This window comes from Equus quagga, chromosome 20 (genome assembly GCF_021613505.1).
Source record: "Equus quagga isolate Etosha38 chromosome 20, UCLA_HA_Equagga_1.0, whole genome shotgun sequence".
NCBI classification, from domain to species: Eukaryota; Metazoa; Chordata; class Mammalia; order Perissodactyla; family Equidae; genus Equus; species Equus quagga.
The window spans coordinates 35,158,530-35,175,611 of record NC_060286.1 but is presented as its reverse complement, the minus strand read 5'-3'; the positions used below and the strand labels follow the sequence as shown (position 1 = coordinate 35,175,611).

At 55.9% G+C, this 17,082-nt stretch overlaps 1 protein-coding gene across 1 annotated transcript in view; it reads left to right on the top strand.

The window, feature by feature from the left end:
- The window catches only part of ASB2 (ankyrin repeat and SOCS box containing 2), a 44,009-nt gene that overhangs the window by 14,356 nt on the left and 12,571 nt on the right, over positions 1 to 17,082 (top strand). Inside the window, exons 3-7 of the mRNA XM_046647590.1 lie at positions 7,049 to 7,147; positions 9,710 to 9,876; positions 10,750 to 10,905; positions 12,912 to 13,157; positions 16,060 to 16,231. Coding sequence (XP_046503546.1) covers positions 7,049 to 7,147; positions 9,710 to 9,876; positions 10,750 to 10,905; positions 12,912 to 13,157; positions 16,060 to 16,231 — 840 coding nt within the window. The remainder of the gene's footprint in view (positions 1 to 7,048; positions 7,148 to 9,709; positions 9,877 to 10,749; positions 10,906 to 12,911; positions 13,158 to 16,059; positions 16,232 to 17,082) is intronic.

Below are 17,082 nucleotides of genomic sequence, written 5' to 3'. Positions count from 1 at the left end.
TAAAATGCTTTTAGAAAAGAAATACATAAATTTTAAAAATGCTTTTGCTCACCACTGAGTCCAAGTCAAGTGTATATTTGCGGGTTGGTGGCAGGAGGATGGGAATTGCTGTGACAATTGTGTTCGTGTTACCTTGGGGCATGGCCTCAAGTCTCGTTGTCTCCAGCAGCCAGCTGACTCCCTGTGTGACCTTGGGCTTCTCTGAACCTCAGCTTCCTTCTCTAATAAGAGTAATAGTAACAGCAGCAGCAATGACAAATAGACTTTGTCCAGTGTCCAGTCCCGGTTGACAGGGATGAAGGTGGGTGACAGTGTGTCTCAGACCCGTCCCCTGAGGAAACGTAGCAGGGTTTTCCCCAAATGACTTTGGCCTTCCCGAGGCTGGCCCACCTCCGCCAGGCAGGCTGGGCAGAGGCCGGGGATGCCTGGCCCTGAGGAGCCCCGTTACAGGGGAAGGCCGGCAGCCTCCTCAGGCAACTGGAGGAGTGGAAAGTCTCCCGGTTCCTGAGCGGCCCCTGAGCACGTCCCATTCTGTGACCCAACCTGCAAAGCAGAAGCCCAGAGCCTAGAACTTGTGAGGGTGCTCTAGGGGGCCTTGGTTCCTGTTCTGGCCGGCTCAGCCGAAGCCAGACCACAGGTTCCTCTGTCTCAGGAGGAGATCAGATAGACGGAAGAGCGTCCTTGCTCCACTGGGCCTGCTGCTCAAGCCGGCCCGGCCAGCGGCACCTGCAGCCTTCTCCCCAGCACGGGACCCCCCCCCCCGGGAGTCCTGGGGACACTTAAAATCATTAGAACTGAGCAGGCCCTTGAGGTCTGGCCCCGACCTCCTCTCTCCTCTAGCTGGTAAGGAAGCAGAGACCCACCGTGGGGCATAAACACTCACCCAGACTCTTCAAGAAAGCTCTCACGGAGAAGTGAAATGACTTAGCCAAGGTCATGCGGCCCCCCCCCTAAGATCCAGGCACGAGGGCCGTAGGGGACAAGGATTCAGCCTTCATCTCCTTGCTTTTGTGACCTGAAACCTCCTGGGCTGGGTTCTGTCCCCTCGTCTCTGGAAGGAGGCTGGAGTTGGCCCCGCTGGGAAGCGAATCCCTTTGCTACGACTTTCAGTGTAGTTCTCCTTCCCCCCAGTGCACGCTGAGTGCGTCCCGTGTGCCCGGCACCGATCCTTACAACAGCTGTGCGAGCAGGATGTTTCTGTGCCCGTTTTGCACATGAGAAAATACGGGCACGGTGGGGCCAGGGACAGAACCACAGTCTGGCCTGCTCTGAAGTTCAGACTAGTAACCCGCTCTGCTGATTCTGCAAAGGCCTCTTTGTGCTTCCTCTCCCTCCTCCACCTTGAAGTGCGGTTTGGTCTCATTACACCCGCCTCGCACTCACAGAGGCTCAGGGTCCCCAAAGACCTGAGACACACAGGCTTGTGCTCACACACCCAGACACGGACTTACAGTACGTACAGGACCTGGTGGAGTCCTTCTTCACGTCTACCCCTGAATGTCACAGCTTCCATCCACACAGACCCAGAGCAGGTGTAGGAACAGGACATCACACGTGCCCCCAGGGCTCCACACGGCCGGCTCCTCCTCATCCTTCAGGCCTCAGGTGAAATGTCACCTCCTCAGCATCCTGCCTGGCCGCCCTCCTGGGTCAAGTGGGTCGCCCCTTCTTCCTCGCTTGGCTGTGTCCTTCACTGCCCTGACCGCAACTTACAATTTCTATGTACTTGTTTCTGCCATTAACCTGTGAACTCTGTCGACGCAAAATAACCAACAACCATCCTATAGATAAGAGAAATAAGGTGAGTTTACTTGAGCCGGAGTGAGGATTATCACCCGGGAACGCCTTAGAAAACGTTCTGGAGAAGCAGGGTTTTCAGTACAGCCTTACGTCTTTTTAGAACAAAGAACATGCGTTAAACACACCCGGGACACATTTTCGTGAAAGTTTCAAAGATGTATTAGCAGGTCAACACAACCGTGATGTTGGGAAAGGGACTAACCCGGGACAGATGGTTAAGCAGAGGTACGACGTATGTTTGATAGGCCATGTCAGGCTTTTTGGTTCAAGCTGCATCCATTTTGAACCTGAATAGGTACCTCATATTCCTAAATATGTGAAAATCTCCTGTCAACTCCTTGAGGGCAGGGGCCTCACCATCTTCTGGTGTGAAGCCTCGTGTGTAGCACACAGTGCCTGACTCATGGCAACACCCAATAGCTGTCTGTGAGCCAATGAATGGGTGAATAAAGGAGTGAATGAAGAGGCGGCAGACGAGAGTGGAAAAAGAAGTGGGTTTGGAGGTTGGAATTCTTCCTCTGTCACTTACTTGCTGTGTGACCTTAGGCAAATTACTTAACCTTTCTGATCCCCAACAGCCTTATCCCTAAAATGGCAATAACAAAACCTTACCTAGCCCACCGAGCAGTGTTCTTATGAAACGCAAATAAGATAAGGCAGGTGTGGGAGCCTTCCCCACACCCCACATCTTGAATGGACCTCCCCTCCTGCCTCGCTGAGTGCCCATGGCCTGACTGCCTTTCATGTCACCCCAGGAGGGAATTATCTGGCCTCCTGAGAGTGTCCCCAACTGCACCGTGTGACCTCCTTGGGGTCAGGGAGCAGACATCGCTCACTGTATGTTTGTATGCTCAGTGCCCAGCAAGAGCCTGGGTCATCGCAGGTGCCCAGTGAATGTTTTTAGACAAACAAGTGCGCTTGGAAACCAATAAAATTCTCTAGGAATGTAATTTATTGTTATCATCTTGTGACAAAATGGCGACTGTGGACATAAAGGTCAACTGAGTCTTTGGGATCCTAGAGATGAAAGGCAGATCAGCATCCCAGAGAAGCCCTTTTCCCACCGGCTTCTCCCCCACTGTGATGTGAGGGATGCCATTTGAAACATGCACGAGGAGCACCGCCAGGCCTCGGCCCACTGAGGGTGCCAACACTCAGGCAGCCCCAGCTGCCCATCCCAGGGAGAAGTGGGGTCCGTGCACTCGTGAAAGCGGGGCCCCGAGGCTGCCGTGATGGACCAGCCAGAGCTGGTCCAGGAAGCTGGGTCTTCACAGTGTTTAAACTTCTGCAATTTATTTAAGGCTATATTTCTAAGAAAATAAAGGAAGAAAGCAAGAAGCAGGAACTCGCTTGGGCCGATGTGTGCACAGCAGCAAACAATTCAAATCAAGCCACGCACACTTACTGTGCACTTCTGATGGGCCAGTGCCTTCTCCGTACCTGGACATCGATCAGGCCTGGTCTCTGCCCTCCCCAAGTTCACAGTCTAATGAGGGTAAAGGCCCAGGTACCTAATGACCCAATAGGAAGGGCGCAGCCAAGAGGCTTGCCTTGGTTTCAGAGGGACATAAAAAGTGTCGACTTACTTACTCAAGGAGGTGGGCTTTGCAGGATGAATAGGAGTTCACCAAACAGGCTAGAGGAAGCAGCCCTCTTTGAGTTTCAGTTTCCTCATCTGCAAAAGGGAGCCAATTACATCCCCTTCGCAAAGTGGACTAGAGGATGAAATGAGGTGCTTTGGGCCGTGTGCCCATCACATCTTGGCACATAGCCAGCACCCAACACATCTCAGCTAGCGATGGGAAGGCGGAAGTTGCTGCAGCTCTGAGCACATGTTCTCCACGTGCGATTCCTCTCTGGCCAGCCCAGGGAGGATGGATTGGCCAGTGGGTGAGGGAGACGCAGAACTCTCCAGGTGGGAGGCTGACTCCAGAGACCCGTGGGAATGGGGGTGGAGCTGGCTCCACCATATGAGCTCTTCCTCCCTCTACTCAAGAGGGAGGGGCTGATCCTCCAGGCGTCTGAGGTGTTGGGGTGAAACGACATGGCAGCAAGAATGCCATGTGGGATATCACTCCTTCAAAGGCTTTCGTTTGTTTTATTTACTTCATTTAAGTTTATCCAGCACCTACTGTGTGCCAGGCAGTGTGCCAGTCATGACACCCGTGCTTGATGTGGGATTGGTTTGAGGACCAGTGAGAAAACAAATACGGGACCCCGCCTGGTGGGGGGATGGAGGAGTCCCTTGATTTGTTAGCTCCCTCCACTAGTAAGATGCTTGCTTGCCACCTGCGTTCAGCCAGGTCCAGCCCAATTTAATACCCTTCCTGGGGCTGGCCTGGGCTTCTTACTAACTCAGACAGGGCTCACTGAGAGGTTAGGGGCATTGTCATCACAGCACTGCTCCTCACTCTCCCCGAGCCTCACTCGTGTCTGGAGCCGGGACCAGCTGGACTCCAGGACAGGGCTGCTGAAAGCTGGGTGGTGGTGATGCCCTCCTGACCCCCGAGCTGCTCGCCCACACAGAGCGTAGGGGCCCTACCTTTGCCTCCTCCAGGTCATGACCTGCACCCACATCCCGCCAGGCTCCTCTCGTCTCTGATGACTCAGCGCGCTGGGAATTCCCCTGCTCTGGGCCCAAGGGGAAGCGGGGCCTGCAGCCTGATGGCAAGAGCTCGGAATCCAGCAGGGGCCTGGCTCCCCCTTCAGTTTGAGACTCGCCACCCGGCAGCTCGGAGCACCCATCCTGCCTGCCCCTAAAACCAAGTTCACGCACCCAACTTCAGGGCTCCCAGCACGAGTCCTCCGGCCTCTCTTTCAGCCCCTCCCCTGCAGCTCTGTGGCTGTGTGTGTCCTTGTCTCCCACCCCGTTGGCCTCTGAACCTCTTGGGAATCAACAAAAAGAAGTGTCCTATCGATCTGCCTCCCCAGGCCCCAGTTCAGGGCATGGCACTGAGTGGGAGCTGGGAAATTCTCCTGCGTGGAACTCAGTCTGTCCGTTTCCTCCTCTGCAAAGTGGGAACAACACACCCCCCATCTCCACCCAGGTGGCAGGGAGGATGGAAATGAGTGATGTCCTGCCCGATCTCGAGGGAATGTCATCACCATCTCTTTGCCACCCTCACCAGCCTCACTGTCCTGTTGTTGCTGTTTTGATTATGCAATCAGAGACAGGTCCTAGTTTTAGGGTGGTGCGTGGGTTTTTACCAGTGTGTATTACCCTGCGAAAAACATTCTGCAACAATAAGTGATGAGGGGCCACACATGGACCAGTGATGAAGGTGGCCGGGACCCCAGGACCATGTGGAGACAAAAGCCCAGGGCTTTGTCAAGACAACGGGGCTGGGGACTGCCGAGGCCCCAGGCCACCTTCCAGCCTGCCCAGCACTCTCCCCTTTTCAGGGCCAGGAGCAAGTGCGGGTGACGACACTGAACCAGCAGCTTTCCGGCGTCCCCAGGATGTGGTCTCTCAGATCCGCTTGACACGCTGAGCTTCCACACGAGATCATTTCGGCAGAGGCTGCACGGCCACAACGGCGGTGGGCAACCCCCCGTCTGGTCCTGCCTGCTCATTTTGCACACAAAGAAACTGAGGCACAAAAAGGAGCAGGGGCTTGTTCAAAGTGGCAGAGCCTGGCAGTGTGGAGGCCTGAGAGCTGGAGAGAGGACGAAGAGCCGGGAAAAGACCAGGCCCCTGGAGGAGGGAGCACAGTGTCAGGACCTCTGCCGAGGATGCGAGTCTGACTCTCTGCTGGATTACCAGCCGACGCTGCATGTGACCCTGGGGCAGCGAGCCACCCCTCAGAGCTTCAGTGTCCTCGGCTGTAAAAGGCAGTGACATGGGCACCCGCTCTAGGGCTAATGAATAAGGACAAACGAATGGGACTTGTCGTGGTGCCAAGCTCGACCTGGTGGGTGCTCAGGAGAAGGTAGGCAGTGACAAGCGGAAGGGACCCAAGAAAGGTCGAAGGTTAGGACAGTGATGAGGAGGATGAAGAGGGCTGGCCCGGAGCCCTCCACCGAGATGAGCTGAAGCAAAGGAATGGGCTGTGCTTCCCTTCTCTCTCTGCCCGCTGGCCCTCCCACCACGCTCGGGCCTTGCCGAGGGTATCCACACAATCTGTAGGTTCTGGCCTGTCCTGGAAGAGTGTGGGTCCTTCTCAGGGTCACAGCTCCATTACTTCCATGCCCCACGAGGTGCCGGTTGCCAGTAGCAATGTCTTCCCTAATCCCACAAGGCACCTCCAAAGGGGCACAGGAGACCAGATCCGGCCTGCTGGGGTGTCCACGGCACCAGGGCCTGACCTGAGGGCCAGCGTGGACCACATGCCCCATTCTCACTACAAACCCAACTGATCTGGATTTGTGGAGTGGCCACAACACCTTTCACCCGCTCATCCTCATAACAGCTCATGGGGTGGGAAACTGAGGCTCAGAAAGGTGGAATAATGAAAAAATGAGTGGCGGACACGGGTCAAGCCCTCCCTGTGCCTGGCCCTCCACTCAGCATTTTACACCATTCACTCACTCAGGTCTCGCCTTCTGAGACTGGGCTGTTCTGGAAGCTAAAGCTCAGGAAAGTTGAACCTGTTCAAGGTCACACAGCCAGGAAGTGTCAGAGCCTGGATTTGAACTCGTGTCGGTCTGACTCCAAGCTCTGGCCCCAGTGACCTTCCCTGTGCATCCTTTTGCTGGAACCTCTATTCTGTTTGACCCTGGGATGGCAGGACCCTCTACTGAGGAGCCAGAGAGGTGGGAGTGGGGGCACAGACCCGGCTTGGCTTCCCAGCTTTGCTGCCCCGTGCCCCGACCCCCATGAATCTCTTGTGCATCTTTGTTGGGACCCATCCTGGCCAGGCCCGAGAACGAGCCGCTTTCATCCTGAGACCTGACCACTTCTCACATCTTCCTGGGTGAAGAATGTCACCTTGCTTCATATCTGCCTCCTGTGTGGTTGGCTGGGGAGGGGCACCATGGGAGTAGGGGTGAGGTTAACCTCATTGTTGTCTTATATGGTCATTTGAATCTCCCAGGGCTTCCTCCAAGGGCCAAAAATAATCCAGAGACACAGCAGCTGTGTCCAGCACACAGAGAGGACCCAGCCATCTGCTTTGGTTCAGAGCCCTGTGTCTGTCCATCAGTCTCTCCCCCTCGCTCTCCCTCCATCCTCGTTTCTGCCTCCAGCCATGACCCGCTTCTCATATGCAGAGTATTTTTCCCTCTTTCACTCCTGCCCTGCACCCTCCAGGTCCACTGTGCCTCCTGAGAGCCCGCCGGCCTCGGCTCCCATGGGCCTGTTCCAAGAGGTCATGAAGAAATACAGCCGCAGCCAGAACGCCCAGCTGGCGTAAGTGACCCCCGCCCGGCCCCAGGACCATCCAGGCCCACTCTCCCGACTGGGGTGGATGGGGTGAGGGTGGGAGGCAAGCCCACAGCCCTCAGGAGCGTGGTCACTCTGCAGGGACCTCCCAGGCACGCCCCTCCCAGGTGTGTCCCTCAGAGACCCAGCTGCTCCAGCTGAGCTGGGCTTGGTGGTCACAGACTCCCGTCCTCAAGGAACCGCCAGCCCGGCTGTGCTTGTGATTAACCCCGAATGCCCCCAGTGTGGGCCCTGTGTGCTGGAGGAGCCCCAGGGGCTCTGAATCTGGGGACCCAGCATGAAGGAGATCCGGGAGACGGCCCTAGAAACTCAGAGGAGCTCAGAGCCGAAGCTGAGGAGTCAGGCACCTCTGCTTGTCGCAGTTTCCCCCATGCATCAGCGGGGTTTATCGGAGCACATCCGCGCCGCCCACACCCACAGGCTTCAAGTTGCTTTGTTGCCTTATTTGTTCAGTGCCAGGTGCTAAATCCAGGAATAATCTGAGCTGCAGGAGGCATTCTGTTTGCCTGGCACCGGGGTGCTGGGCTCGGTGGGTCCATGGAAAATAGCTCTGTGCTATTCTCTGCTCGCCCATAGTGACCCTAGAAGCAGCTAAAAGCAAAAGAGGGGCCCCATCGCTGGAATCCCAATTTCCTTCTAGGTTATGCGGCAGAGAGGGGAGGAGGCAACTGGCCAGTGTTTTGTTTCTCCTCCCAGCCCTTTTCACACCCTGCCGCTCCCTTGCCCTTGGTGCGGGCCGGGAGGCATTTTGACAGCCTGGAAAAGGGAGACCCAGATTCTAGTCTCGGCACTGCTGCCTCTTCCTGTGTGACAGCCCATGAGTCGCTGTCCCTCTCTGAGTCTCCTTTCTCTGTGAAAGGAGGTTGGAGAGGACAGAGTGGCCTACAGGGTCCTATCTACCTACTTAGTCTCTGATGGCCTGACACCCCCAGCGGCCTCCCCGCACCCTCCCTGGGGTGGGGACTTTGGCTGAGCCCACGGAGAAGCCGCTGGAGTGTGCACCGGAGAGCTCCAGGGTCTGTGCCCCGCAGCTGGACGAGACCCACGCTGGGTGTGGGTCCCGGGAGTGTTCTCATGACACTGCCCACCCGTCACACCCACAAGAGCAGCCAGCCCGCCTCTCTTACACTTCAGCTCGGGCCCCACGGGAGCCCTCCCCAGAAGGACGGGACACATACCCCACTGGGGCTTTTCCTGACGCCAACAGAGGCTGCTCTGGCCGCTGGTAAGAGGAACTCATCAAGGTGGCAGTGATGGCGTTGATGGGGACTCAGGGCTTATCTGGTCAGTCACCCATCATCCTTGCCGGGTCTGAAACTTAAATGGCATCTGTGCTGCAGCTATTAATAACCAGAGAGGCTGAGAGTCAGGAGGAAGTGCGCTCACGCTGGAGGAAGCCGCTGGGAGGGTAAAGGGGCTGTCCTGGCCCCTGATGCGGGTGAGGGCCCTGGGAACAAGGCCTGCCCGCAGTCTCACCTTCTCCATCTGGGAAATGGGACCATTTATGCAGAACCTTCTCCAGGAGTGGATCTGGAGCCACAGCAGTCCTGGTCCTCACTGACTCTCCAAGGATGGAGGGGAGGGAGATTAGGGTATGAACGAATGAATGAATGAGCAAACAAAGTGGCTTTCATGAGCCAAGCAAAGAAGTTATCATTTCACATTAGCCCTGAAATCTTTTTGACATTCAGAAGTTTCAAATAGCGAAGGCTTCACATTTATTAATCCTTTAAGGATTTCAGTCTTTCAGCAGCTAAAGGTTCTGGGGTTGAGGACAAGGGTCAGGAGCAAGGAGGGGAGTTGGGAAGAACCCAGAGAGGTGCTCACTGCAGAGACTGCCCCTCTGAGGCGTCCGTGCCTTCGTCTCAGAGCTGCTCAAAGGGCCAGCGGGCCCCAAGGTGGACGACGTCGTAAATGCAGGAGCGTCGCCCTCAGGGAAGGGGTTTAATTATCGCTGAAACCTCCTGTGGGGCTGGTTATCCATCCCTCTGGAGGCTGGCACTGTGTGCCCAACTCCTCTTGGTAGAAACGGTCTTGGTGTAACAATAGATACAGCTGCTGGACGCCACAGGGACAGAGGGGGTCCCCGAATTCTCTTTCGGCCACCAAGGAGCTCTGTCTCAAAGGGACAGTGGTCAAGTAACCACGCAAAGACATGTAAAGGCTGTGCTTATGTGAGGCCTTATGAGCAGAGGCAGGGAGAGGCTGACCTGGGCAGGCAGGTTGAGATGGTGGGGCTGAGGATGCCGTGATGGAGCTGAGAGCTGGAGGGGCCAAGGTCAGGGCCGAGTTCCCAGGGCAAACCCAGGAGGGTTAGGAAGGATTATTCTCCTTATTCAGGAGGACGCTGGCTTCAGGGGACTGGGCATCTGCCCCAGACCAGCAGGGATGAGCAGGATTGAGTGATCCCACAGCTGGCTGGCTCCTCGCCACAGCCAGGCCCTGCATTCATTCTCTCTGGGAGAGAGGCTGCCTGGCCCCGCTTCAGCCCTGCCTGGGCCCTGAGTGACCCGCCCCTTGGTCTCGCAGGCCCATGGACCCTGTGCTAAAGGCCATCAAGGAAGGTGATGAAGAGGCCTTGAAGGCAATGATCAAGGAGGGGAAGAACCTCGCAGAGCCCAACAAGGAGGGCTGGCTGCCACTGCACGAGGCCGCCTACTACGGCCAGCTGAGCTGCCTGAAGGCCCTGCAGCAAGGTGAGGGGGGCTCCGGGGCAGCCAGAGGGGGAACGGGACGCAGGGCCAAGGGCTCCTTCCTCCTGCAGCTTCGTGTGCTTTGCCCTACAACAACCTTGGCAAGGGGGGCAAGGCAGGGTTATCGCCCCGGTTGCAGAGTTGAAGTCACCAAGTTGGGGGAGAAGAAGTGACTTGTCCCTACCCCACCCACAACACCCTCACCCTCCCTCACTCTTTGGTTCCCCGCTGCCTCCTCTCCAGGCCTCCCAGGACAGGAGAGCCTAATTCCTAGAAAAGGAATGAGGAAGGGCTGACTTTTGGGAGAGCCACTGCCAACTTGTTCCAGAATGTTCCAGGGGCTGATTTGGTGTGGAGAATACTGCAGCTGTGCCTGTGCCCCGCCAAGGCCATCCCTCACAGCTGTGGGACCCTGGGCGAATCAGGCCTCCTCTCTGAGCCTCAGCTTCCCCCGAAGCTATATGTGGTCGGGTACCACATGCAGGCAGGAGTTACCTCTGCCCTCAAGCAGCATGGACCCCAGACAGCCCACCACACTCCAGGGCAGACATAGCTGCGTGAGCCTGAGCTTCCAGCAGTTGCTGGTGGGAGTGTAAGGGAAGGACAGGGTCATTCAGAGAATAAGAAGGCCCAACCCGGGAGGGCTTCCCAGAGGAGGTGGCATCTGAGCTGGATTACTACGACCAGGAAGCTGAACCAGCCCTGTGAAAGCGACTGAGCCCAGGGCCAAGAGGATGAGGGCAGTCTGGATGGTAAACTTTTGAAGATGCCACACATGTCTGTCCTCGGAATTGGGAGGGAAAGGGGACCGCTGCTGTGTGGTGGGGGCGATGGGTATCTTCATCCTTCATGAATTTCCTGTTCTGTCCTCCCCAGCGTACCCGGCAACCATCGACCAGCGCACCCTGCAGGAGGAAACGGCCCTTTACCTGGCGACGTGCAGAGGACACCTGGACTGCCTCCAATCACTGCTCCAGGCCGGGGCTGAGCCCGACATCTCCAACAAGTCCCGAGAGACACCACTCTACAAAGGTGCGCCCCCCGGGGGGCCAGAAACTGGATGGGCAACCGGGAGCATTGCTCCCAAAGTCATAACCCCCAAGGGGTCTACTTTGGAGGAGGCGACCCGACCCTCTTCGGATGTGTCCCTTATGTAACAAATGATTCAGTTCGTCTGTGCACGTAGTCAGTCAACATCCCCAAGTCCTCCCACGGGCCAGGCACCCCGAGGAGCATCGGGGGCTCAGAGATGAAAAGATACATTCTGGTGGGCATCCACTCACAGATAACGTGGCAGTCAGCTTGTGGCGATGAAGAGCTTGGCCTGAGGCACCTGGGAACACAGGGGAGGAGCCCTGAGGTGGGGGAGGGCACCCACAGAACAGGGTGCTGAGCTGAGCCTGAACGGGAGAAATTTACCAGCTGGATAAGCAGGGGGAACAGCACAGGCAAAGGCAAAGAGGCATGAGAGAGAATTTGCACCTCTGGCATGTTTAAGAAAATTAAAAACGCCGGATTTGCTCAGCACGTCATCCAGGATGTTCCCTGGCTGCCTGAGCAGTGCCCAGGCAAAGTCTGAATACCCACAGCAGCTGGCATTGGTCGAGCGCTCACTCTGTGCCAGGCGCTGTTCCTTTGTTTACCCTCACATCCATCTACACATGAGGTACGCACCGCCAGTACCCCCGATTTACTGATGAGGACCCGAGGCACAGAGACCTGAAATGAGGTAGCTGGGGTCTCACAGCCAGCCAGGGGCAGCAGAGGTGGGATTTAGACTCCGGTGTCTGGACACTAGCACCACACGCTGAACTACCACGCTAAAAAGCGTCTAGCTCATGCCCACACGCTTAAGCAAGCAGCCTTGGGTCTTGCAAAAATGATAGAGCTTGACATTATGGAAATGACAGAAATCCCCGATTTCCCACATGTCTGTATCCAGCATCTGGAACATTCCATGGGAAGCAGGAACTGGGTAGCTGGTAACCGAGTCCACTGCAGACACGCAGTAGAAACATCTCCCAGAACCCAGGTCCGCCCGGGCACCGGAGCCGTCACCTGGACCCTTGGCTGTCCCAGAGAGAGCGCCCAGGACGCTGGGCGAGTCACAGCCGAAGCGTGGGCCTGGTCCTGCGTGTGCTCCTACTATGTGCTAAGCCCCGTGCTGGAACCTTCCACGTACTACCTCACTCTGTCCTCCCACAGCATCCTCTCAGGAGGGTCTTATGACCTCCGTTTCACAGAGGGGTGCAGCGCTTTGCCTGGGGTTCTGTTTGAAGCCCTACACGGGCAGCCCCTCTCTTCCTTCTCACCTTCCTTCCGACAGGCCTGGAGAATCTTCCGGGGGTGGTTGATTTGGACAAACGCCCAGCCTCCTTGGTGAAAAGTCTGGCCAGAGCCAAGGGTGCTGTGAGAGTCTGGAGAGAGAGGAAGCTTAAAAGGGAGGTCTGAGCCAGTCGAGACAGACCTAACGAGCTGCACTCAGAAGAGAAATTTTACCCCAATTTTAGTGAGCAGCCTTTAGGGGGGTTTGAGCAGGAATATGACACTGCCCTCCTCCTCCTCTTCCCGCCCTGGCAGTGGGGAGGACTGAAGCAGGTAACACTGGAAAGGGAGACAAGTTAGGGGCATCCCGGAACATTCCAGGGACAGGGACTCTGCTCCTAACTACCTGGGCTTGAATCCCGGTTCTGCCACTTACTATCTGTGTGAGCTTGGGCAAGTCACTTAACTTCTCTGTGCCTAACACTCCATCCTTCAAGGGTGGTTGGGAGAAGGAAATTAGTTAATCCTGTAAAGTGCTTAGAAGAGAGTGGCTGGCACAGAACCAGTGCCATGTACACATCAGCAAATATCGTTGCTAATATTACTGCTCCTTTTAGTGTATGTCCTGGTTTAACACAGGGACTCGAACCCTAGCACAGAGCCAGTGGGTATTTGTTGAGTGAATGACTGATGGACGAATGGATGAATGAAGTCTTGGCTGGCCAGGTGCTGCCGGGGGCCCTGCTGACCGTCCTGCTTCTCCCCGGGCACAGCCTGTGAGCGCAAGAACGTGGATGCCGTGAGGATTCTGGTGCAGTACAACGCGGACACCAACCACCGCTGCAACCGAGGCTGGACGGCGCTGCACGAGTCTGTTTCTCGCAACGACCTGCCGGTCATGGAGATCCTGGTGGGTGGAGGCGCCAAGGTGGAGTCCAAGAACGCCTACGGCATCACCCCCTTGTTCGTGGCTGCCCAGAGCGGGCAGCTGGAGGCCCTGAGGTTCCTGGCCAAGCACGGTGAGTGCTGGGGGTCCCTGTGTCATGGAGGCCCCAAGGGGCCCAGCTGGGAAGGACCTCAGAGATCAGCTCTAAGGGAAGGCAAGTTTAGGTGTCATCTTGTGGACATACTCTGATTGAGTAATAGTATCTTCCTGGAGTGCTGTGTTGAGAAGGATTCTGAGGCTGTGTCTAGGCTCAGAAGGAAATGTGTTGAGATCTACAAGGGAAGCCTGTAATTAGGCACAAACTTGGAGGGCGTGACGCACATGCCATGTATTCACCATCTCTAATCTAGCCCAACATCCTTGTTTTAAAAATGAGGAATCTGAGGCCCAGAAAGGGGAAGTGACTTATTTACAGTCACGTAGCAAATTAGTGGTAGAACTAGCAAGACTCTGGGTCTCCTGACACCTCAACCACTTCTCTTCTCACCATGTCACACTTCAGGGCCAAAGGAACCTCAGACAACATTTGGGTCACGTCCTCGTTTCATGGGTGATGAAACCAAGGACCAGGATGGGAAAGTTATTTGTCTAAGGTCACACAGCAAATTAATGGCAGAGCTGGGATTTGAACCCTGGTCTTTGCACTCTTTGCCTGTGAAAAATCTTTGTTCACTTAAAGGGGCAAAATAAAATAACAGTGCCTGCATTATGATGGCCTGGTAACAGAAGGACCCAAGACAACAGCAGATGTTCTTTTGGTTAAAGAGCATTATATTCTGGTCTCCCCCAAGAACACTTTTGATTTCTTTTCTCTCTCCATGGGAAGTGACCCTCCCTCTCTAGCAACAGAGAGGCCAGAGGTAAGCCAGACCCTGGGGCTGAATGGGAATAATTTGTTGAGGACCTACTAGGTGCCAGACATTGCACTAAGCATGACCCCAGAACAGCCCAGTGGGGTTTTCCCCATAGCCGCAGGAGGTCGGCAGTGTCCTCATCCCATTTTGTGGATGAGGACACTGAGGCTCAGGGAGGTTAAAGGATTGCGAACTGCATCTGACTGTGAACTGCACGCTCTTTGCACTCGGCCATGCCACCCAGGCCTCGAGAGTCACCAGCGTGGGATTTGCCCGGATAAGCATCCACTTACTCAGCACGTGCCTGAGCAGTTGGGAAAACGGACCCAAGGCACCTCCTTGCAGCCGGGACAACTCTGGGCTGCCAGCTTGAGAACAAAGAGGCACAGGCAGGGTCCAGGGAGCCCAGGCCAGGGGGGGCTGGGCCAAAGGAGGGCTCCCAGGGGGCGAGGGGGCCCGGTGGACTCTGAACCTCTGCGCAGCTCTCCTGCCGACACCGTGAGCCAGGGTCTGTGCTCTTTGAGAGCTGAGTCCATTTTCAAATCCAAAGATTCTCGTGTGAGCAGGCGGCTTTGGTGGCGGCGTCCCGGCTTCCAGGGAGCTTGACTTAGGGAGCTCGGCCGTGTCAGCACCATCAGGGTGGAGCCAGAGCCAGCCCCTGTGCCCAGGGCCTCCGTCCCGGGGAAATGGCTTGTGCTGAGCCCTTCTCTGTGCCAGGCTCTGTGCGGGCAGAGTGTCTCAGTGCATTCAGGCTGCCGTGACCGAATGCCACAGACGGGGTGGCCTGTAGACAGCTGGAGAGAGCCTGCTCCTGGTCACGGACGGCCGTCTTCCTACTGTGTCCTCACGCGCCAGAAGGGGCGAGGGAGCTCTCGGGGGTCTCGTTTATTCGGGCACTAATCCCATCCATGGGGACTCCACCTTCACAACCCAATCACCTCCCAAAGGCCCCACCTCCCAAGATACACTGGGGATTAGGTCTCAACATAGGAATTTGGGGACACAGACGTTCAGGCTGCAGCAGATGTTTACTCACATGCTCCTCTTTACTCCTCACAGCATCGCTGGTTGGTAGGTACTATGATCCCTGGTCACAGGTGAGAAAACAGAGGCTCCTATAGGCTGCCTGGGGCCCCAGAGGTTCTCAGCCACGAAACAGAAACTTCAACTCGTTCTTGCCTCTTGCAAAAGCCTGTGCTCTTCCCACTACACCAGAAATCAGTCATCGAAACTCAAAAATTACCAGGAAGCCTGAGATGAGCAGGATGCCCAGAGAGAGAGGAGCTGTGGTTAACAGATGCTTTTGATGTCAGCCCTCACTGACATTTCACTGCTAGCCCAGTTCTATTTCTTCCCAGAATAAGGAGGGCCTGGTGAACAGGCTGCAACTCTTTTTGCAGAGAAACCCATGAGTTCTCTCCACTACCAGCAGGCGATGGAGAAGGTGTAGGAGATTGGGCTGAAGGGAGACTGTCACCGGGCTTGATTCCCCCTCCTATCCGCACGGGGCAGTGTTTCCTTCAGATGAGCCAGGAAGTAATCCCCTTCTTATTCCTTGAAACGGAAGGCAGAGAAGAACCAATCCCAATTAATAAAGTTATCGGGGTTCTTCTTTATTGGAGGCTCTGCACTCTCCTAGAGCTACGAGCTTTCCTCGGGGTCGGGTCTGGATCCTTTTACATGGAATGAGGGTAGAGAGCATGGCCTCTGCCATCAGACCATCTGCCAGGGCTTCTGCCGTCAGACGGTCTGGGTTCAAGTGTTGGCTCTTTACTTATGGGCTGGGTGGTCCGGGGCACTTGTGTGTAGGTTCTCCGTGCTTCAGTGCTCAGATGGCACAGGAAAAGCAGGGAGGCCAGCACACAGTGAGTCCCCAGGAAACGCCAGCATCACTGCAGCAGCTTTCAGCCTCTAGGAGGCCTCTGCTCGGGCTGGCGGGCCCAGGGCGGGATGTTGCAGAAGGGAGCTGGGGGTCCTCCGGGTGGACTCCGTTCTAAGGGTCATTGTTAAGTGATCCAGTGTGTCACGGTGGTGGGCACAGTGGCCCCCAGCCCAAGGTGGGTGTCAAATCAAGGACAGGGACTGGCCTGGTCACTCACTGACCTGCCTCTTCTCCACCAGGCGCTGACATCAACACGCAGGCCAGTGACAATGCGTCCGCCCTCTACGAGGCCTGTAAGAACGAGCACGAGGAGGTGGTGGAGTTCCTGCTGTCGCAGGGCGCCGACGCCAACAAGGCCAACAAGGACGGCATGCTCCCGCTGCACATTGCCTCCAAGAAGGGCAACTACAGGTCAGCCCAGGCCCGCCTCCACCGCTCCACGCGGCTCTCCCCCGGCCCACACTGGGTGGGGGGCTCCCGACACCCAGCCCACAGGATTAGGAAGGCCCAGGAGAGGTCAGAGCAGAAAACAGGAAAACCACTCAACAGTCAGCCAGCTAGGGTGAATGCCTACAACACCACCAACAGGAATAATAATAGGAAACACTTCCGTAGCACTTACCAGCACTTTCAACAACTCTACTTTTCACAATTCTTTTAACAGTTCTACTGAAGTAGACACCATTATCTTCATTTTTCAAATGAGAAAGCTAAGACACAGAGAGGTTGAGTGACTTGCCCAAGGTTACGCAGGTTATAGATGACAGAAACTCACCTGCTCCAAATGTCACATCTACAGATTCCACTGAGGGGCCAGATCCGAGTCTGGACTAGTGGACATTTCTGCTGGGGAGCAAAGATAAGCAACCTCAGGCAATTAGCTAGCATGCAGGGGATACCTACAATACTATAAGCAGTAACAGTGATGACAGCTAGCCTTCATTGAGCACTTACTACGTGCTGGGGACTTTGAGCGAGATGAGAGAAACTTAAATCCTCAGGGAGCAATCTGATGGGAGGGAAGATGCTCATGCACACACACACACACAAATTCATGACATAATGAATGAGCATGAAGAGCTAAGCTCCATGATGGTCCTAGAGGACAGAGAACGGCATGGGGTGGAAGCAGAGGTGTGCTAGAGCTGGTTCACGCTAGAGCTGGCTCACACTGGAGCTGGTTCACGCTAGAGCTGGTTCACACTAGAGCTGGCTCACACTGGAGCTGGCTCACACTGGAGCTAGCTCACACTGGAGCTGGC